At 35.0% G+C, this 24,714-nt stretch overlaps 1 protein-coding gene across 4 annotated transcripts in view; it reads left to right on the top strand.

The window, feature by feature from the left end:
• The first annotated feature begins 7,914 nt into the window (after positions 1–7,914).
• LOC123869158 (lachesin-like) overlaps positions 7,915–24,714 on the top strand; it is a 28,326-nt gene continuing 11,526 nt past the window's right edge. Inside the window, exons 1-3 of one of the 4 annotated variants that reach the window (XM_045911928.1) lie at positions 7,915–8,283; positions 17,998–18,057; positions 21,324–21,427. In XM_045911928.1, the coding sequence (XP_045767884.1) occupies positions 8,214–8,283; positions 17,998–18,057; positions 21,324–21,427 (234 nt within the window). In that variant the 5' untranslated portion in view covers positions 7,915–8,213. The remainder of the gene's footprint in view (positions 8,284–17,997; positions 18,058–21,323; positions 21,428–24,714) is intronic. The other 3 variants (XM_045911925.1, XM_045911926.1, XM_045911927.1) reach the window with 3 other exon arrangements.

The raw sequence follows: 24,714 nt of genomic DNA, 5'->3' as shown, positions 1-24,714 counted from the left end.
CGAGAACGATGTAACGTACAGACCCACATACATATATTATATCAACATCCATTTTCAACCAACATAAAAAATACTAATAAAAAATACACTAATAAGAAAATATGATCGGGTACCTATTTACTTTAAATATATTTAAATAGAATTAGAAAAATAAATTATATTTTATCGAAATAAAAATATTTATCTTTAGGCAGTCATTATCACAAATATGACCTTGCAGACTGTAAAACCCTAAAAGTTGAAATCGACTCAAAGTCGAGTTGTATGCGGAGGATCATTATTATTACTATCCGAAGAAAACTCTTACCATGAAACCATAAAGGTCATGATCCTCAAAAATGAAGAATACGACGCATAGAGAGAGAATACCCCTCTTCTCAAATCAACCAACAGAACGTGACACGAATTTTAACATAAAAACCTGACTGGTGAGAAAATTAGGTTTGTAACACCAAATTATTCTTATTGATATTCAACAAGTAGATGCCGATTTTAATTTTTGTCTCTTTAGGGAAAGGAGTCTGATTTAATACGATTGAAAATACTTATTCATTTATGTAAATCAGCGAATTTATTAATTGATGGATTTCTAATTTAATTGACGCTTAAGGGTGAGGTTCTCTTCAAGCATTTTCATAAAGAATTGGCTTTTAGTTTTAATTCTTTACACCTTACTAATATTTATGATTTTAATAGATGCAGATTTCTTTCTTTGTTTTAAAACCATACTAATATTATAAATGTGAAATTTGTCTGCCTGTCTGCAAGCTTTTAATGACCCATCTGTTTAACCAATTTTGACTAAAGGTACTTACAGTGATAGATTGCTTCCCAGGGATAGATTTTCTTTGTCCCTGAAAATAAAGGTCCCCATGAGATTCTGAAAAATCTTAAATCAACGTGGACAAAAGTCGCGAGCATCATTTATTTGGTACTTCCAGAGATAGCTTACATCTTGAAATCCCTATATTGGATACCTACTTTTTACCCTAAAAAAATCAATCCCAAATCTCGGACATCATCTAGTAACAAATAAATAAAAGTTCTGATTTAAGTTTTTTTTTATACTTAAATACGAGTTAAGCTCAGATTATTTTATTCGGGTTTCATCAAATTTTAAGATGAATAAAACGATTTTAGAAAAACCATATAATATATCACTAATCAATACTTTATTACATCTCTGGTGGTCGTCTTTTGTCTTCGTTACTATAATACTATTGTACAAAGCGTCCTTTTACAAGAATTTAACAGCAAAAGCGATTCCAAACTTTAAATTTATAGCACTAACTCAGGTGCAGGTTAGATTCCCTAATTTATAGTAGGTTATAACCCTAATCTGTAAATGCTTAGTGTAGAGAAATGTAACTAAACTGTGTAACATTTTGTAATTATTATCTATATCTAGGTACATCTAGGTAGTTACCTATTATTGTCCATAGTTAATTACACAAACATTAAAAGTCCCAAAAAATTGATAGTTTAGAAGGAAGTAAATAGAATTATTTTTGTCTTGGAAAAATAAAACGTTTTTATAGATTTTTATTAAAAATCTAAATGCATGCGACGTAGTGGTCAAAAAAATATTGTTTTTAATATTATACAATACTAGCAACCGATCGCGGCTCGATTTAGGTATTTCAACAAATTAGGCCTTATTCCTTGTCTACTTTATAAAATGAAACTCCGTGCAACATTTTTACTTTCTAGATTTGGGATGGGCGTTGATGAGTCACTCAGTGAGACAGAATTTTTCTTTTTTATATATTTACTTAGAAATAGAGCATTTTTAATTTCCTTGCTCCATAATTTCAGTACACCACACTTACTGAAGTTTTTCTAAGTTAATTATTATTATTAAGTCTAAAATGTAGGTATGTTAGTACTCGTGATATAACGTCCCAAGAGATAGGAAGCCTAACATCTGCAATGCGACCATATTTCATTAGCGTATAGCCACCTACATCTCACATTATCTTGGAAAAACTCCAGTAATAGCAGTATTGAAATGGTTTCAAATTAATGCTATTAAAGTATGCGTTTCATATTGTAAGTCGACAGCAAAGCTGATTCCTATAAGTGCCATGGTCAATATTACATGGTCTGTCAAACTCGTAAAAACACCATCTCGTTTGGTTTTATTTTACTGCTTTTATTTTTGAAGAAAACGAACAAAAACACATACTCATACGAAAAATAAGTAAATCTTAATTTAAATAAATCTAAAAGAGTAAAAAACATATTTACGGTGATTTTCAAAGTGTGATCCACTCACCATCAAGACATATGAAATCTTTCTGAAATGCATACCTAGACTTATTGGATATTTTATGTATTCCTACATTTTTAACAAAAACGTACTATTTATTATTATTTAAGCCAGCTACTAATAAATAAGAAAAATGGCAACTGCAGCGTACCTATTTGTTGCTGCAGAGGAATTGTGGCAAAGTAATGCAAAAGTTACGATTTTTAACGTTTCCAAGAATGTCCAATGAAAAGTTTTGTGACAAGTTTCACTTAAGTCAACTTTCGACTTGCTGTATAATTTAATTTGCATCACGAAATTTAAAAGTGCATTATTATTTTTAAAAAACTTATTTTTTAATACAGTTTCTATTCTGGGGCCTACCTGGTCCAAAGGTTGTCCATCGCCATTCAGCGGGGCAATGCTGCCAGCTTGATGGGCACTTTTGGTCCAGGGGCAACCAGGGGTGGTCTTTTTGACGACTATAACTAATAGGAATAAAAAAAAAGTTTCTATTTAAATCATTATATTTATAAGTAGGTACATAAGTGTTTAAAAATCACATAAAATCTCTCTTTTTCGATTATTCCTTGTGAGAATATGTAGAAATAATAATAATGAACTATTTAAAGCTTCACGTGTACCATGTGACGTACATTATAATATTATGCGGCTTAAATAACTCTCTGCTTGAATCCGCACCGATGATCGATTTCTAGAACGGGAACAGCCTTAACGTCGATTCTGCTGGGCGAATTGATCAAAAGATCAAAGCGAATAAAAGCGAAAATATACATTTTCCCTGATGACTTAATCCTACTAACTACCACAGTGACAGAGTAATGTAGACATAGTATGTTATTATCTACCAGAGATTCAACGAAGCCATCTAGACAGAGCAATCGTGGGAGGCCCAAGACGATCTCAGTTATTCCGCGACCTATAGGTAGGTATGGCAGAATCAAGGCAGAGTTGTTATGGTCGTCATAATATTAAGGGTGGAATTCGCCGACTTTCAAAGATCTTGATTTCGAGATCAAATGCTTCGGAGCACTGTGTCTCTCTTTGTACTGTGCTAGTACTATTTCTACTTTGTTTCTAATATATAATACGTGAAAAGTATTTGTTTGATGGTTGCTTGGCTTGTCCTTATCACGGCGGCGCGGAATAACGAAGTAACGGATCGATGTGATTTTTTTACACGGATTTATTTTAGAGAGTAACATAGACTACTTTTAATTCAGAAACACAAAGAGTTCTCATGAGATTTTAAAAAACGTTGATTCCCGGACGAAGTCACGGGCACCATTACGGATATTTTGTTTTACTTTTTTCGTTATTTTTTCTCCCGTCTAAGTATGTGCATGTGAGCTAGTGTAGACTGTGGAGTGGAAGAACTTGTTGTGTGTCAGATGCCTACCATCGTGTCTCTAGGAGGGTTGAGCCGCCATATTAATACCTAAAGGATAATTCCCTCCGTGGGAACGCGTGATCGTTTGTTTGTTCGTTACTCGTTGCGTAATGAACCAATTTCCCGTTGGATTTAGTAGCAATTCACTATCGTTTAGAGCTATTAACTGTCATCGAATTCTCTTGGTTTAGTTACTGAGACAAAGCTACTTAATATTTTGAATTGTTCTATTTCTAGAGTATTAAATCAATGATTTTCAGCCAAAATACACAGGCGATCCAATAAGCTAAGCTAATCGTACGCCTTCCTGAGAAGGCGGTGCCACCATGTAACGGCCGTAATGTAGAGTTGATAAAAGAATAACATGGTGGGCAGAGGCATGCAAGTTATATACGCATAAAAGCACTGCTTACCCTAGTTGTAGGTAATCATCATCATAAACAATAACTCATCGCCCAGCATTATGTTTCTACTTATTTCATTTTAGTTACAACTTTTGCAAATCTTCTAACAACTGGTGCAATTAAACCACAAACTTCAGCTTTAAAGTCATATGCATTGTTCTAATGATAATAATTTAATAGAATATTAAGTTTGGTCTACATATAAAATTTTAGAATATTAAAACTTCATTCTATTTGATTGAAGAAGGCGTAAAATGAATGAAATAAAATTTCATTTCATTTCATTTCATTTAAAGATGCATTGAATGGTCGGTTCACTTTACCTATTCGTTTGACAATGGTTTGACAAATCTCTTGCCAAATCGGGCGCAAATCACGGAAATCGTGCCGTAGTCACGTACCTACTACATGAGCGCTTTTCTACTAATGATGATTCAGCATGAAGTTGGAAACACGTCTTTGAGCTGAAATTTTAGAATACTTAAACTGCAATCCACCAACTGGCATCTATATCTGCTTGAATTTTTCAAATATTCTTTTTATTTGAATGTTTTTCTTTACTGACATAACAGTGCGTTGTGGAGCTTTGTAGAGAGGGTACCAGTGCAACGAATAATAAGACATGCAAGTTCTGTAGCGAACTAAACTGATTTGTGTCAGTTCGCAAAATTACTCTCATGGTTCCACAACTTTGTCAAGTAACAACTGGCAATTATTTTAAGCGCACCCATTGCTCTACAACTACGTTATAGAGACGATGGTCGTAACAAACGTCGTTATCCTACATTCTGAGGTCGATAAACTACGAAGCGGGAGCGACGCGACGGCCAGGCGGCGACCCGCCGGCTGACTTCAAGCCATTACTTGATCAAAGCACACACCGCTCAGAAAAAAGCTGTATACTTCATAAATTTTCATGTTGTGTCCAATAACTTGCTGTGCGTACACAGCTTTGGCCCAGTTTCGCGTGCCAAAATTTTGGGACCATCTCTTAGATCAATCTATAAGAACTCTAAGTACCTACATCAAAGTTGTATCGTATTCCCAAGCAAAAGTTTAGCCTCTGGCCCGCGTTAAGAAAAAAATCAATGCGATATTAATCCATACCTTAAATCTAATATAGTTATATAAAAGGAACATGTGACTGATTGACTGACTGATCTATCAACGCACAACTCAAACTACTGGACAGATCAGGCTGAAAGGCATGCATCTGCTCATTTAGCTATCATGACACAGACATCCGCTAAGAATTTTAGTAAATTCGACTCCTAAGGGGATAAAATAGGGATGTGTTTGTGTAGTCGACGTGGACGAAGTCACAGGCATAAACTAGTGCATTATAAAACAAAAAGTGCAAGTTCGTCTGGTTTGTCTGGTATCTTTTCACTAATCTTGATCGTCACAGAAATACAGCTTGATGCATCTCCAGGACAGACGTAGGCTTTTTTTTATCCCAGAAAATCAAAGAGTTCCCTCGTTCAAAAACCTAAATAAACCACGTGTATGAAGTTGCATGCGTTATCTGAACAGATGATGCCAGTAACTTCCCGGAGACGGATTTAAGCTTCTTTTTATCCTGGAAAATCAAAGGGACCCCACGGGATTTTTAAAAACCTAAATCCACACGCACGAAGCCGAGTGCATCATCTAGCTGTACCAATTATAAACTGGGCACCTTGGTTTGAATATAAGATGAGCCCATCTTAAATTCAAACAAAAAATAATTTGTCAAAAGAAATTCAGCCACTACAGATACAAACGAAACTCGAAATTCATATTTTCACCTTTCAAATATAACAAAAGCGAGAACAAATGAATAACAACGTTATCGAAATATTCTGAGAACACTTGGCGCAAGCTGATAACCTTGATGTTTTCCTACTCCCAGATAAGAGCTCTCGGAGCATACTGTAAGGAACAGTTACACTTAAGAAGAGCATTATAGCGATGGTCTTATACAAGACAGTGTTGAGGGCGTCTTTAGCGTCGAGTCTAGGACCGTTGTAGGTACTTCCGTTCATGGTAGGTACAACAATAACGTTGCACTATCGTACCTATTTGAGTCACATGTACAGAGTAATTTTGCAGCTTCATATGGCCAGCTTGATTCATTTAAAGGTTTACTTTTTATTGCACCATTATAGTCGTAATTAATATCGCGATGTTAAAGCATGACGATTGAGGTAAATTCACATAGCGGTTTTAACGGTAAACTTTTCAGTCTGAAACTAACCATTGTACTTAAATAAAAACCAAAAAAATATGTATTTAATGTGTACCTACCTATCTACTACTGTGACCTCAGTGTCACAAAGAGGTGCTAAAACTGTTTTTGATGTAAAATATTCACGAGTAGTTATAATGTACTGAAAAGCTTTTAAAAAATATTCAAAAGGCAATAAAACGTTTGATATGCAAGTGCAAATAAAAACAATTAGTTACTGTTTCATCAGATTTTTTAAAACGCAGTTTGTAGTCTATAGTACGCCTATCTATTTTCATTTCGTAAAATCCAAATCCTGTCTGTCTGTCTATCTGCCAACTTTTCACGGCCCATCCGTTCAACCAATTTTGATGAAATTCGGTACAGATGTAGCTTACATCCCGGGAACCAACATAGACTCTTTCATTCCGGAAAATCAATGAGTTATCACCAGAAATCTAAATCCACGCGGACGAACTCGCAGGCATCATCTAGTTAATTTATATAAAACGAAATAATTTTGCTTTATAATAACTAGCTTATGTCCGTGACTTCATCCGCGTGGACTTTTAACTCCCTATTTTACCCTCTGAAGGGTTGAATCCTTAAAAGGGTAAAATCCTTAAGAGGATAAAAATCCTTTTGTGTGGTAAAAGTCTAGTAGTTGATAGATCAGTCAATTGGCCAGCTTTTCCTTTTATACAGGTATAATATATGTATAGATAACAATATCATATCACCATCATCATCAATCCATAGCCGGTCCACTATTGAGCACGGGTTTGCTCTCAAAATGAGAAGGGCTTAGGCCTTCGTTGGTTTTCGTTCACTGTTATAGCAAGAGATACCTATATCTAATGTACATAAGTCAGAAAAGTTAGACGTGCATGCGCAGGATAGAACCCTGAACCACTCGAATACGACACTAGCGTCTCGCTATAATCACCACTAATTATAATATAGGTAATACGGCAGGTTAAAAATAGCCTGAAGTTTGTTATCGGGCCATTTCCACAAATCAATAAAATAGGTAGACATACTTAAGTACCTACCTAGTATGATTATCATTTGATGTTATTAACTAATGAGATTTTAATTTCGCACATAGCTAACCTAACTACCGAGTACGAGTATGCTATGTTTAATGAGGAAGCTGACTGGACCAAAATAATTCACTCAATTACACGCAGCAGTGAAATGGTGTGAGTATTATGGCAATGATCATGACTCATGAGATACGTTTTACTTTTTGTCTGTTTGATTACATGAATACTTAGATAGGTACTTGCTACTTATATTAGCTTACTTAATAAGTGATGAAGAGAGTTTCTGTACGTCATCAAATCAAAAATGAGGAGATCCTAAGACGAATAAAGTAGAAGTTTAGACAAAAATTACAAGCACTTAAGAAGGTTGAAATTAAGGATGATGGGTCACGGCATTCACATTCAACCCTTATAAGTAACCTTCTTCTTAATTCTTTAGGCTCCAGAAATAAGCACAAATGTGCAGCACACTAAATTGATTTATTTCAGCTGGACTGGCAGACAAATTCACCGGATCCGTTTATTATTCAAATAGTGCATTTCGCTTTCAAATAATTTGACAGCGAGCTGCCTAGAAGAGTGGCGGGTGTGAGCGGGTATCTCGTTGGTTATTCGTCTTTTGTCTTATTTTACTACCCCATTATTCGGTGCAGGTTATAAAGGCCAGCGAGACGGTTTGTCTGCTCGTTCCTGGTTTTCTCGCCCTTGTTTATCCGGCTGGGGTAGTTAGCGCGGCGTAGAGCCGGCTTGCGCCCCGCGGCAGTGCTTCCGCGAGCCGCCTAGCGATGGCACGCGCGCCCGCCGCCCTTCTGCATGATCCTGCGTACGTCCGCGAGCATAGGTGAACTTCAGCCACAAACATTTTCACTGAGACCCCCGTTTTATATGACTACCAAAAATGACTTTTTTTATACATTTATATTGTGTGGTATGGATAACGTTATTGACAGCCTGCAGCAGTACGACAGGTGAGCAGAGAATGCAATTAGCATTTTTATTGAGTTTGCCCGCAACTTGTGAAAAAGTTCCCATTGATTGGGAAAATGTTGATGTTGCGATATTTTACTGTGTAAAGTATGTTACTATATAAAACAATCAAAACAGTTTTATGGAGGCCTGTGTTTTGATGCAAACCTGCTTTTTTTTGGATAATTTTTCAAAAACTTTCTTGGCGTCACTCTTTTTGCAAAAGCATAGTAGAATACCAATACAATGTTAAAATCATCCATATTATGTTTCTACTTTTAATAGTTTTTTTTGTCATCAAAGTAGAATAACATATTGTAGCTATGTCTACATACCTACATATTATACTATATTAAATGTATAAATGATAAACTGTCCAAAAATACAATGGCAAGTCTTCCAAAAGAAAGCTCTATTTTAAAGATCTCAACGTTCAAGCCAACTCGGTTATTTTAATTAAAGTCCGCGAAATTTTATTTGATAAACATTACCAGGGTAAAATAAAGGTGAGCTAAATTATAACTGAGAGATGACGTCTCCACTCAGAGATGTAAGAATTCTTGGAAAATAAGATTTATTCAGAGGGTTCGGAATAAGAAGCTCTCGTATTTCTTTAACATAATTCTGCTAACAAGGGGAAGGAAGACAAACAAAACGGACAAGGGTCGATCTGTGAGTCATCCGCGGATATCCGCTGGCATCTCTGCAGTGACAGTTATGGATGTATTCCATTATTGCGATAAATAAAGCTGAGTAATCTTTTATAGTTATACGCGTAAGAAAGCCGGGGAAACAAAACAACAAGCTACAACGTATGTTGTTTTCATTCCACACAATAGCTAGGTTAGTTTTACTAATGGAATAAACTATTATGTTACTGGAAACTTGAAAAATTCAACTAGGTACCTAGATAGTTTAATTATTGACAATATTTACGTAAACACACATTCTTCATTTTTCAGTTTTCTAAAAATAATGTGTTTTTGCCTTAAGTACCTAGGTTCTGCCATTTTACTCTACAATTTTCTGAACATCAGGAAAAGTTTTATGTATTTTTTTATTTAAGTATTTCAGTTTTTAAAACAAGAAAAGCATAAAACAAAAGGTTATCCTCTGAAAGTGTTTACAGTTACGGATTTCTTGGGATAAATAAGGAGGAAAACGTGTTCTTCTAGATTTGCCTTTTCTTTCAGCTTATAATGGAATAAATCATGCCACGTGTTATTACCTACAATGTATACATAATAAGCGTGGTAAAAAGCTCGTTAGAAAAAGTAAAAGACAAAAATGAAATGGTCTATTTCTATTCTGTGTAAGAGAATATCCAGAATGTTTTAGAATATTGAGCATACTAAATTATAGATAAGAAAATTAGACTGAAAATATATTTCTTTGTAATGCAATGGTAAGAACAATATACGAGAAAGTGCAAACTACTTCTATCAAATCCGAAGTCAATTGAAAGACGAACTCTTTGATACAATTCTGACTATAAAGTCAGAGCGTCGATTGAGTTCGAATCTCTTTTTATTTTACCAATATATTTATGTATTGGTACCAGTGTAGACAACTTTATAGAATAACTAGCTGTACCCGGCATGCGTTGCAATGCCGTAAACAAACATATTTTTATTTATTTATAGATATATAGTTTTTTTGATGCAAGAACCATCTCGGACGCCCTCAGAACACCCTATCAAAGTTTCATAACAATCTGATCAGCGGTTTAGCCGCCTATAGAACACAAACATACAAACATTGATTTTTATATACAAGATTATGTAGAAATTAGAAAACCAATGTTTCAAAATGTTACCTTAAGTGCCTACCTAGTAAGTAGGTATTTATGCTGTGGAATGCTCTGCCCAGAAATATTTCGTGATTTGAAATCTTTGCCCATATTTAAAAACCTTTAAAAACTTTATGCCAAAAAGTGCACTTCAAGCTTCGTTATCACCACTCATTTTTAATAGAAAATGAAACGTGTGCGTAATAGGGCTTATTACAACACAAGTGTGGGTTGAAAAACTGAACCGCAGGCGAGAATTTTAGTAGCATCATAATATAAATGCTTTAATACCTAGGTACTTCTGTGCTGTACCCGTTTCATACACTTTATCTAAACTCAAAATCCAAACATCAAAAACATCAGCCGCACTTTCTTATTAGTCTAGTAGTATTTTTGGGTATGGATTTTTATTTACACGTAAGGTACGTGTCTATTCGAGATAAATAACTCAGCTGGTTTACAGATAGATACTAAATATAATAGACATGAGTGTAAAAATAGGCTTAGCTATAAAAATGATTTATTCTCATTCATAAACACCACTGATTGATGAATTGTTATTCATTGAAGTCACGTAACTCGGCATGAACCCGGCCGAGCTATGAGAATCGTTTATAAGAGGGACGCATTATTCATATTGGAAAGAGCATTTTAATATTAATACCCGCTGTGGGCTGTGATTGCGTCTTTCAGTACAGAAAAAATTATCGCAACTCACCGTAATAATATTACAAATGTGAAAGTTTGGATGTTTGTTATGCTCCTTCGCGAAGATTTGATGAATAGTTTAGAAGATGGAAGACGGAACTCCTCAAAGGGCAACAGAAAATCAATCGCGATTAGGGCAATATCTGAGTAAAAGATAGACGTTTAATATACACAATATATTGCTACAATACATCTATTAATTTACTAGAGGATGCCCGCGACTTCGTCCGCGTGGATTTAGGTTTTTAAAGATCCCGTGGGAAGTCTTTGATTTTCCGGGATAAAAAGTATATGTCCGTCCCCGGGATATAAGCTAATCTTGTACCAAATTTCGTCAGTATTGGTTAAACTGTTGGGCCGTGAAAAGGTAGCAGACAGACAGACAAACACACTTTCGCATTTATAATATTAGTATGGAGTATGGATTATTTGCCGAGGCGCGGCATCAAGTTTCAAATGGGTACCTACTACGAAAAAAAAAGAGACTTGATTTTCACATTCTCAATGGGATAGCGGAAAAATCAATGTGTTTCTTTTAGCATATTGATTCCAAAAGAAATCATTACCATATATTGGATAGAACGTTCAAACTGTATTATTTCATCAGCATTAAGCAATTATTGACTGTTACAAAAATTCTTTCGATGCTAAAGGTGCCCACGCACTCAAACTGCACTGCAGCGGAACTGCGCGTCGCGTCAGCGCCCCGCACGATATTCCCTCCAGCCGCGCCGCGCAGCAGTGACGTACGCGCGTCGCGGCTGGAGAGAATATCGTGCGGGGCGCTGACGCGACGCGCAGTTCCGCTGCAATGCAGTTCAAGTGTGTGGGCACCTTAACTCGCTCAGGTTTCGCATAGACTAAGCTAGTAGATAGATATACCTTATGTTACGTTTCTCGTGAAATAATGAAAAAACTAAAACTACAAAGTTGGAAACAATTACACAGATAAGCGCGGTTTGCAGACTTTGTTTTATACTATTTATAGAAGAGAAACAATAATTCAATCACGATCAACGAAATACTCTGAATCATCTTTTGATTCAACTCGAACAATGTAAATGATTCACACTCTTTCTAATAAAATCAACCACATCAATCTTCCACTGCACTGCTAGAAATAATACACCACAGATCACAGATAAAGAAAACGTACAAGAATACTATAAATGTATCAACCCATACACCTATTTACCTCTAACGTTAATATATCTCTATAATATGTTTAAGATATTGCAATCAATGTTTTCCTATAATATGCATTGTTCTTCTTGTTTACAAGAAGGAATACAAATAGATAAAAGCAACAAGGAGCATGAAGTAGAATACAACCTATCAACCTAGGTGTCTGATTCTAGCGGATTACCGTCCTAACAAAGAGTGCAATAAGTCGAGTTTTTGGGCAAATTGACTTAAGACCATATCCGTAATCAGGAAAATGAGCTCTATATTTTCGCCTTAGACGTCTTTTTTGTATCTTCAGTAGTTTCGGTTCTGTTGGTTATCAAAACTGCAATATGTAATATTACGATTTGTAAGTAGCTAACCATAACCGCAAATATCTCGAAAGTAGTCGAAACCTAGTTATTGCTCTCTTCGTTAGGGTAATCAGGAAAATGAGCTCTTTATTTTCGCCTTAGACGTCTTTTTTGTATCTTCAGTAGTTTCGGTTCTGTTGGTTATCAAAACTGCAATATGTAATATTTCGATTTGTAAGTAGCTAATCATAGCCGCGAATATCTCGAAAGTAGTCGAAACCTAGTTATTGCTCTCTTCGTTAGGACGGCAGACTGCAAATAATCTTGTTGGTACTCTAAAGTCTTAAGTATTACCGTGAGCATTAAAGTAGTTAGTAGCATTATCTTAATTATCTTTATAGAGGGCTTCAACAAAATACCTAACGTTTTCTTTTCATTTCTCCAGTACTAACTAATAAATAGATACCCAATAACCAATACACTTACGATGTTATTTACCTACTTGGTCGGGGAAGTTGAATGTTGACTCAGAGTGACTCCAAGTCAACAACACTCACGGACTTGCGAACCTAGAACTTATGAGCTATTTATTTACTGGAATATGCGGTAAGTTCGGTAAGTTGAAGATTTTACCCATCGAACATTGAATGGAAACTGGATATCATCATCCTGATCAACCCATCGTCAGCCCACTAATAAGCACAGGTCTCCTCTCTGAATGTAAGGTGACGCATTCCGGTGCTTTCTTCATACAAACGTAGGATTGATCACTACATTATTTGATATTATCTCGTCATTATCTAGGTTTATTGATATAAAAAGTATTTATTTTAAAGTTATGAGCCACGAAAGATTCCTCTTTTACACTAAAATGAGTATGATAATTCGGAAACAATTTAACTTAAAACATTGTTTACCTATTTATTCATTAGTTGAAATGATTTTACATTGCAGACATAAGTTCAGTAGTTTTTTTTTTTTTTTCAAAAATACTTTCGACCAAACGACTGTTGAACTCTTTTCGTGCGCTTGATTTTGGTGAAAATAATCGTGAAAATAGATACCTCTATGAAAATAGATATAGATAATTCAAATGACGTGAGGTACAAAGTATTGCGATATTCGTGATACCATTCACACTTTATATTTCAAGTGGTAAAGTTGTTAACAGAGTAACTGTTATCTCTACAACTAAAGATCCAATTTCGGAAATTCATTCACTGATAAGTAAATAACTACATTATCCCCGAGTGATATGGAGTAGGTAGGTATACCTACCTACTCCATATACATATATAATTTATAAATCATATTATGCGGATGAAGTGACCGGCTATAGCTAATCAAAACAAAATTATTATTGTTTATATTATATACTTAAGTACTTAAATGCAACCTCATCATGATAATTTTTTATCCATAAATTCTAAGACTGGTATCATAATATATTATATACTAAGTATCAGACCTGAATCTTCCTTCGACAGTTTTAAAATTACGAAAAATTGTAATATATAAGTTGGTAAGTTAGGTATACAAACTGTATATTATATTTCTAAAAGAGGACTATTCTTTTATTCCTACATTTTTAGCTCAAAGTTGCAAAAAGTTTCTTCATAATAGTGTCGTAGTGTTTTTTAACCCCCGACCCAAAAAGAGGGGTGTTATAAGTTTGACGTGTGTATCTGTGTGTCTGTGTATCTGTGTATCTGTCTGTGGCATCGTAGCGCCTAAACGAATGAACCGATTTTAATTTACTTTTTTTTGTTTGAAAGGTGGCTTGATCGAGAGTGTTCTTAGCTATAATCCAAAAAAAATGGTTCAGCCGTTTAAAAGTTATCAGCTCTTTTCTAGTTTTCTTGTAGAAAAGAAGGTTAAATAACCTTTGGGTTCATAATATTTAAGTCTCAATTGACAAATGTCAAGCTGTGAAGATGGACGTTGCCGAGAAACATAATTATTTATTTGCAAATGATGTTTTGGAAAACTCAGATACTTTGGATCGTAGGCGCGGAATAGTCCAAGAAAATCGGTTCAGCCGTTTGAAAGTTATCAGCTCTTTTCTAGTTACTATAACCTTCACTTTTCGGGGGTGTTGAAAATTTTTAATTTACACTTGTATTATTTTCATCTTGAAAGTCTTGGTGCAGTCTCAAGTCTCAACAGGGTTTTCGACGAAGTTTTATAATGCTGTTTTAATTACTTTGATATGTTATTCATAAGTAGGTATAAATCACGGATTCCCTAAAATATTACATCAGGTTTATTATTATATTATATATTGAATCCCGGAGACGGACATAGGCTACTTTTAATCCCAGGAAATCAAACAGTTCCAACGGGATTTTTATAAATCTAAATCCACGCGGATGAAGTCGCGAGCCTCATATAGTTTCCAATAGTGTTTTGTTTCATATTGTCGTCGATAATAAAAACTGTTGCTTCCACTCCATATTTCTGTAAGTACATAGATTAATGATTACCTACTTCTAAATACTTTTACACCCTAGAGACTTATGCGGAACGTGAGGAAACGATTAATTAATTATCATTAAGTACGGCGAACGTTAAATACTAAAATCATAAATTCTACGCGTAGCGATAATGCATCCCGCCTTCAAAATTATGTCAATTATTCAACCGTTGTTTATAATGGAACAACCCTGTCGCAGAGAGGGGCTGTCAACACCCCTCGTTATGTGATGTTGAGCTAAAAACCAATTCTACTTTATGTACGAGATGACAACTCTCATTACGGGCAATCGAAAAACGTCCAGTGGAGTTTATTACACTTATTTAATTAAATACGGTACAATGTACCAGAGCAATTCAATCCCTATATAAAGTACCCAACTTACACTTCTCATACACAACGTAATTAGTCCATCAGGGTTTCTAGAAGGCAAGGGTTTTTTTTATTTTTATTTATTAATCTTCGATTTAGACTTATAAGAGCGCTTACGAAAGTCAGATTAGTACAGTACAATGACAACATAAGTCTACAACATTATTAATATATTATTATAGATATTATAGATTATACTTACTTACTTAAACTTATTTAAACTTTTACCAATGGACCCTACACTAGAAGATGACCTGTATCGTAGGGTCCGAATTCTGTGTGACTTCGTATCGTTGTATGCGTAGATGTTTTATAAATCTTTTCAGGCTTAGCAAAGTCATAACGTAAAGTAGTGCCGCATCTAGCGATCGTGGTGAATATCAATTATTCAACCGCTGTCTATAATGGAACAGCCCTGTCGCGAAGAGGGGCTGTCAACGCTGCTCGTAATGGTATACGTTCAACAAAACCATTTATACTTAACGTATGAAATGACGGCGCCAATTATGAAATAATTCATTATAGTGTTTATTGCGTTTATTAATAGATACTTTAAGTAGGTATACGAAATTTTTTGTAGCTAACAAAATAGTGTGATAAAGAAACGTTTTACTTATGGTAAGTATTCTTAAGGATGGTATAAACTGTACCGTACTCAGGCCTTAACTGGATAAAACATAAAAGCTTGAAAAAATTGTAGGAGATAATAAATTATGATGTAGTTCATGTACCTACTAATTTTTCATCGAACTGCTAGAGACAGTACTGTGCCCGTGCCACGTCCAAGCTCAAATGTATAGTTATTGAGGGACTAGTTAATTGCACGGGTATTGAACGTAGCGTGCACTGTGTAAAATTATCTGGTCTTGCGATGCAATTAGTTTAGATTCTGTTCTTAACACAGGACGCTTCATAAGTTAAGTAATAGAAATAATGGCTTCTGTTGTCACCCTCTTCGATAGAAAAATTTACAATAATAATTCACAAAAAAAAAACAAAATTCTTATTAATATTTTCGAATAATTCGAAATTCTCAAACGTCTAAAGTAACATAAATTATTATTAACAGGGCTCTCTCCGTCACTCGTTTCATACAATCGTAGTTCCAATTTCATTTGAATATTAAACAACCAAAGTCCATGAAATTTTGCAGACATATTCTAGAAACTAATATCTGTGTCTGTGGTGTTTTAGGTTTTTCTAAAAATATGTAGTTTTAAAATTACAGGGGCTCAAAGATCTGTATGAAAATTTTTAAGACCGCGTAACTTTGAAACCGAATATTTTAACAGAAATCTGGAAAACCACAGACATAGATATTAGTTTCTAGAATATGTCTGCAAAATTTCATGGACTTTGGTTGCTTAGTATTCAAATGAAATTGGAATTACGATTGTATGAAACGAGTGACGGAGACAGCCCTCTTAAACTGTAAAACTATGCAAATAAATCTACTTTTACAGCAACGCATCATGATATTCACATTGTCGATTTGCTACAATTTTTTTGAACAATCTTTAGCTGTAGGGAGCTAAAGATTGTTCAAAAAATCTTTAGCTCCCTACACTTCTATACTTATTCTGATTTCTGTGGTTACCGAAAAAACCCGGTCAAGTGCGAATCGGAGTCGCACATGAAGGGTTCCATACCATAATAAAAGATATAACACTATATATACGCATTAGTTTTTTTTTAATTAGCACGGCGTTCATATTGAAATTTTTATTATCTATTTATAGAGCGGCAATAGAAATACAAACTACGTGAAAATTTCAACTCTCTGTCTATTGGTATATGAGATAGAGATACAGCCAGTTGGTAGAGACTGACGGACCGACAGTGGAGGCTTAGCAACAGAATACTGTTGCACCTTTGGCCTTCGGGTACGGAATCCTAAAAAGGGTTGTACAACTTAAGCTCAATAGTGAAAATCTTTGTGCCTCGTAAATAGTTCACCTGAGATCAATTTGTTTGAGTCTGAGTGATAGCTCAAAGACCTACTTATTTTATCTTTTACCATAAATCGCTACAAAACAAAATTGCCCTACTTAGTCCGTAGATACATAATATAAAAACATTATGCGGGAGGAAAGCACAGCCGCTTTATGTAAATGTTTCTATTTAACACATAATAACGAATTTAAGGCCGCCCCGACTGCATTATGGTAAAGTTTCTAACACAATAAAGTAACTGCTATTTACTACATTTCAGCTTATAAATCATATTAAAATTGTACCAGTTTCGCAGACGGTTGAAATATAATGAACCTAGGAAATCTGAATATTTGATTTTCTAGTATTTTTTTAATTTTATCCAAATCGTCTCGCAGCTAAATGAATAACATAGGGAGTGCCATGAACTATCATAGCGCTTTTTCAATTATCTAATCTGTATAATATCTATTATATAGAATTTATAAAAGAGGCGTAAGTGAAGGACGGTATATGTCATATAATGCCCGCGACTTCGTCCGCGTCGATTTAAGTTTTAAAAGTCACGAGGGAACGATATATTATGTATAACAAGTGTAAATTAAAAATTTATAACACGCCCGACAAGTGAAGGTTTACAGTAACTAGAAAAGAGCTGATAACTTTCAAACGGCTTCCGATTTTCTTGGATAGCTAAGAACACTCTCGATCAAACCACCTTTCAAACAAAAAAAACTAAATTAAAATCGGTTCATTACTTCAGGAGCTAAGATGCCACAGACAGATACACAGATACACACGTCAAACTTATAACACCCCTTCTTTTTGGGTCGGGGGTTAAAAAACGAACAAATGGACGGCGGGAGTTGGTGTATACAATTTTTATTTGAAAGGAATAAGTAGATACCTATTTGTAGGCCAGTAATAGCCTAGGTTCTTTATCATTCATAAAATTTAATTGCAGGTCGTGAACTGCTCAACGGGCAGAATGTAGTATCAGTAGCTCCTATAAAGGTTTTTGACGGTGAGTTTATTTAGCTATCAGATTCAGTCCTACTAGTAGGGATGCAAATAAATAATATAAACCTAGTAGGTATGTACTTTTTGGATTCCGTACCTCAAAAGGAACAACGGAGCTCTTTTAGAATGACTTTGTTGTCTGTCTGTTTGTCTGTTTGTCCGTCTGTCAAGAAAATCTATAGGGTACTTCCCATTGACCTAGAATCATGAAAGGCAGTTAAATTAAATTATAAAAAATAAGAAAAAAAAATTAAAATTAAAATTAAAAATTATTACAGTATTATGTAGTTGAAATTCTCGACTTTGTAGGACCTAGTCATTCAGAATATTGAATCTGATAGAAGTCTTTTAAGTTTATAATTTTGATAAAAAAATTGGTGCAATAATTAATATTTTTGTACACATAAGTACAAAGCACGAGATATTCATATAAAACACAACTAAGGGCCTTTTCAGTGCGACGCGGATGACTACGCGGACGTCCGCGACGGACGGTAAAATGTATGAAACCTCAACAACTCCGCGACGCGGACAGCTCCGCGTCGCTCTGAACGCGCTGTTGAGGTTATACATTTTTACCGTCCGTCGCGGACGTCCGCGTAGGTCGTCCGCGTCGCACTGAAAAGGCCCTTAGGCTTTTGAGTCCAACGTCTCCTAAATGGTCCCTACCGAAGCAAAACCTTAAACTCTACTATGAATCTCAATAAAACTAGTCGAACTAAAACTATCTTAATATACCTAACATAATTTTAATACAAAACGCTGCCTCCAACCATCTAACGTACTCAGTATGCTGATCAATTCTGCAGTATAATATGATGACCGGCAATTGTATTAAAAGCGTTTCCAACTTAGAAAAGAGTGCAACACTTTTAGAAGAAGATTGAACAGAAAATAGCTTATAGAAATCTATAGACAGTCTTATATCTCTGCATAAGTCTTTCTTCTTTTAAATCCGGCTAACTTTGAGAAAAGTCTAAATAGGTACGTTCTATAGACCTTAACTTAAGAATATCGGTGAATCACAAATTAGACATTAGCTCCTATACTTCGGATAGTAATAACCGGTCTAATAAGAAAACTAGAAAAGAGCTTATAACTTTCAAATGGCTGAACAGATTTTCTTGGATTATAGCTAAGAACATTTTCGATCAAGCCACCTATCAAACAAAAGAAACTAAATTAAAATCGATTCATTGGTTTAGGAGCTACCATGCCACAGACAGATACACAAATACACCGCCGTTTGAAAGTTATCAGCTCTTTTCTAGTTACTGTAACCTTCACTTGTCGGGGGTGTTATAAATTTTTAATTTACACTTGTTCTCTACAGACTTTACAGACAAGGATTTTTGATTGAAATTTTTTCGATTCGTTGATATTTTTCAACAAAATCTTTAAATTTTTTATTGTATCCCGGCAGTAGACAAGCTGTAATTTGAAAAAATATACATGACGTAGGACGTGGGTACATAAAAGCAATTTTCCTATATTGATTCTGCTGTTTACCAATTCATATACAAAAAAAAATACTCAATTCATAATATCATGCAGAATTTTTTCCCTCTCTCTCTGCGTCAAGTACCTATTCCTTATTGTTGAGATTCATGCTCCCTTTAGCATTAATCACATAATGGTGGAGGTTTTCTTGAGATGATAATGCAGTAGACTCCACTATTCAATAAACCATTATCTCTACCCATAAGACAGTGGGTAGGGACATACCTACCTAATGAATTTTTTTTCTACTTTAATAAAATGATTTTATCCTGTAGTTACATCATAAAAAGAAGGCGTCCTCGTAACTAGTACGTAGGTATTGATCAAACAAAGGTGAGTAAGAAAGTGGGGCAATTGCGTTGATATAAGAATATGACATTTCAAAAGATTACTCTACAAATTGCACCCACATATTCGCTTCTTCTTCAAAAAATCAACAATACGGTATGGAAATATACCATTGATAAAATTTTCCCCTTAAAAATTAAAAATAAGGTTAAAGATTTCCTTTTCAAACAATTAATTCTTATTTATTTAAACAGCACAATCGTGATTTATTTGCTAAGCGATTTTATCTTTTAAGCGTAGTTTACCGACACTCTACTTTAAAAAGGTTTTTTAGGGGGCGCGATATATTATTTTGGCAGCGCGAGGGAAAGAGTGATACCAACGACAAACCGCTATTTGTCGTGGCATTCTGGACATAAATCATGCACCCCTCGGCACGGCAGACGCGCCGGCACCCAGCGATCGTCATGTCCTTAAACCTGTGAACATGACACGAGCGGACGCGGGTGCAATAGCTACGTGATTTGGATCCGTAACAGCTATTACTTCGTATTTTCTTTTATTAGATAAAGAATCTGAATTTCTCCCGTTTACTTTACGTGTCACGGTAGTTTATATTTCATTTTATATTACTTGAATGCCGCCTTATTTTGTATAAATAAATGTTGACGGAGGTACTTTTTTAATTTTAGGTAAATCCCGTAAAGACGGTTAGCTACTAGCACAGACAAGCGTTTTTTAGAGCGTATTATTTCGCGCTTTTATTATATCAATATCAAAGTTATGTGCATGCGCTCATTCCAGAGTGTTCGCTCGAAACAGCGGGTCCTGACTCGCTGTTTCAAACGAAAATAGTAAATAGAAATAGAAACACAAGCAGCAGTAGAAATATGAATATCTATGAGAAATGGCTGACATATAGGTATGGGTTAAAGCCGCGTCTGCGCTTGTATACCCATGAAATACACGAGTGACAAACGGTGCGACGCTCATTCAGAAATGAACTTAGGTATACGCGAAAGAACAATACTAATCTGAAATCGCTGATAAGGTCACAGACAATACTATGTAAACTATGTTGAGTAAGTTACAGAATTGTCTGACCATTTACTTACGCAATCATTTCTGATCAGATTTTTTAACGCTGGATAATAGGCTAAAGAGTTGATGTACTAAAACCTTGAAAGCTTTCATAAAATGTGTTATATGAAACTGAAAATGTTTCTGACATCATTAATTTATTCCTAGAAAAATAAATTAATCAAAGACAAGTAAAAATTTTCTCTTAAAAGGGTTGATATAAAGTTTCATGATTGACGGTTACGCTCGCGTTCGCTTAATTAACGTGAACAAATGCTGACTCAGACGCCCGTGCTCAACCCATCTTATCAACGTATTTTATGGAAGTTTTATTATAAGTAAACTTATTTGTCTTCTGTATTTATTGTCAGCGGTACCTACTTAATGAATGTTTCTTTTCAGAATCTATGTATCCGAGATTCGCTGAGCCAATACCAAATGTCACAGTCACTGTTGGCAAAGACGCTTTGCTGGCTTGTGTTGTAGATAACTTAAGAGGATTTAAGGTAAACATTTTGTTTTATTGTACCAAGTAATAATAATTTACTATTGATATTACTGAATATAATACTTATACCCATATTATATAATATAGCACTATACCCTATTGATTAATGGACGGAATGACACGCATCAATAGCAAACCTTAGTGCTTTTTTTTTGTTGAATATTAGATAATTAAAAAAAAACAGGTAGGGTTCTTGCTTGCGACTTCTTTGACTTTGGTTTTTCTGTAGGAAACCCGTATTACCGGCTTTATAGCTAATAAAATAATCTATACAAAAAATGACGTTGGCGTGTTGCTGCGTTAAAGTCTAACAAAGTAACAAACAAACACAATTTTGCATTAGGTCATATAAGTACGCTGTCTCTGTTCTTGATTTATTATTAGATATTATTATTACTGACTATCACTTTATTTTGCAAAGAAAGTGATTTTATTTATTAGTAACTGATCTCACTAATATTATGAACTTGGCCACTCTTTCTATCAGGGGGCACGGCAGTGCCCCCGCCAAGACGAGCCAAACGCGGCGGCCGGGGCGCTACGTACCTTTTTCTCGAAGTGTTTCGCCATATTTTCGACCCATCATAACTTCGGTCTGGATGACGCTAGAAAGCTGAAATTTTCAGTATAAGGTGTCCTCAGCAAATTTACCAAATATACCAAATATCAAATATCTAGCTTTTATGGTTACAGATTTATTGATACCTAAAATACGCCGATTTCGTCCCTCACTGATGATCATCAAAACCTCTACTCAAAACCTCTAAGGTACTTCCCGAAGTCCTAGAAGCCTGAAATTTGGTATGTAGACTAGAAATTGCATACAAACTACAGGAAAATTAAGACTTTGGAAATTCCCCCCCTCTACGCCTCTTATGAGAAAAGCAAATCTGTAAATTCTGTCGCTAGAATGCTGATATTTTCAGGATAAGATGTCCTTGGCAGATTTATTAAACGCATTGAGTATCAATTGTCTAGCTTTTATAGTTTCAGATTTATTGACAGTCAAACTTCTAGTCTGTAATTCTAGGGCACTTCCCGAAGTCCTAGAAGACTGAAATTTGGTATGTAGACTAGAAATTGCATACAAACTACAGGAAAATTAAGACTTTGGAAATTTCCCCCCTCTACGCCTCTTATGAGAAAAGCAAATCTGTAAATTCTGTCGCTAGAATGCTGATATTTTCAGGATAAGATGTCCTTGGCAGACTTATTAAACGCACTGAGTATCAATTGTCTAGCTTTTATAGTTTCAGATTTATTGACAGTCAAACTTCTAGTCTGTAATTCTAGGGCACTTCCCGAAGTCCTAGAAGACTGAAATTTGGTATGTAGACTAGAAATTGCATACAAACTACAGGAAAATTAAGAAATTGGAAATTTCACCCCTCTACGCCTCTGTATGGGGGAAGCAAATCTGTAAATTCTATCGCTAGAATGCTGATATTTTCAGGATAAGATGTCCTTGGCAGATTCATTAAACGCACTGAGTATCAATTGTCTAGCTTTTATAGTTTCAGATTTATCGACATTCAAAACCTCTAGTCACAAATTCTAGGGTACTTTCTGAAGTTCTAGAAGACTGAAATTTGGCATTAAGTAGGAATTTCAACAATTATGAACAACAGATAAATTAAGAAATCGGGTCCCCCTTCATCCCCTCGTATATGAGATGCATATCTGTAAAATCTGTTGCTCGAATTCTAAAGTTTTCAGGATAAGATGTCCGTGGCAGATTTATCAAACGTACCAAGTATCTGTGTTTCCTGAAGTCCTAAAAGACTGAAATTTGGTATATCTGCTTCAAAATTGAGTTGCAAGATTCCACCCGAACAAACATATTTACATACGAGTCCATTGCAAGTTGAATAAAAGCTTTTAAAAAAAGAGGTAACGATAGAGAGTGGGCCATGAAAATGATGTACCTACAAAAAATAGATCCAAAAAAATCTAGGGCACCTGCCAAAAAGAAATGAAATCCCACCAAAAACATTTCATGTAAAAAGGTAGCCAAGACTCACAAGTTCATAATGTTTTCACTGTTAAAAAGCTATGAGATCTCTAGTAGAGCCAAGCCCCTAGCTGAGCTTAGATTTGTGCTGGCTATGGGATCTATCCCAAGTCCAAAGTAATATAGCTCTTAAATGTTCTTGACTGTATCAAATTTATAACAATAAATAACAAATCACTCTACTTACAAGCTCTGATTCTACAAACCCTATATCTTGGTAAAAAAAGTACGGCTTGGCCGTTTACAGTTCGTGGATTTTTTATCTGAAATGACATCTAAGCCCGGAATTGCTTCTGCGACCATCACGAAGTACAATACAAATTAGTAATTGTCGAACAAACTATTCCTTAAGGCCTTAAAATATGTTATGTCATGTTTTACGAAACATTAAACGGCCAAGCCGTCCTTTTTTTACCAAGATGTAGGGTTTGTAGAATCAGAGCTTGTAAGTAGAGTGATTTGTTATTTATTGTTATAAATTTGATACAGTCAAGAACATTTAAGAGCTATATTACTTTGGACTTGGGATAGATCCCATAGCCAGCACAAATCTAAGCTCAGCTAGGGGCTTGGCTCTACTAGAGATCTCATAGCTTTTTAACAGTGAAAACATTATGAACTTGTGAGTCTTGGCTACCTTTTTACATGAAATGTTTTTGGTGGGATCGTTTCTTCTATTCATTTCTGTCACACATAACGTTATGATAATAAATTATATTTCAGTTACTAGGACAAGATTATGACATAGGTTTACAATAGGTATATTTTCACCTTATATTACCTTCATTACCAGTACCATTTACTAGGCAGAATGTTTAGTTTAGACATGTTTAAAGGACATGCAGGCTTCCCCGCAATTCCTTCATGCAGGACACGTAATAAATTCTACATTAAGTATTCAACATTATTAAAAGGAACCTAGAAATATTCGCACGAACTCTCATTGAATTATGAAACCAGGTAATTTTTTAATCAGTAAAATAGGAAACAAAAGTCCGGTTAAAATATTTTTGTATCAAAAACATTACTACTTTTTCTACTTACCACATACCGCTAATAAATTAATTTATTTGACTGTCATAAAATGGTTATAAACCTTGTAGTTCATTCTGTTTCGGTTGAGAGAAAAAAAAATTGAAATCATCCATAATAGGTGCCTTGTCCATGTTCGAGATATAAATTCCGCTCCCTACTTTATACCTATATTCACGCATAGAGGTGGGAATTGCGTCCCGTAGTTTTAGTTTAGAAGTGAAAGTATATCTCATGAAAAC

The sequence above is a fragment of the Maniola jurtina genome, chromosome 10 (genome assembly GCF_905333055.1).
Source record: "Maniola jurtina chromosome 10, ilManJurt1.1, whole genome shotgun sequence".
Classification (NCBI taxonomy): domain Eukaryota; kingdom Metazoa; phylum Arthropoda; class Insecta; order Lepidoptera; family Nymphalidae; genus Maniola; species Maniola jurtina.
Note: the sequence above shows the minus strand (reverse complement) of the source record. Positions and strands in the feature narration are given on the sequence as shown.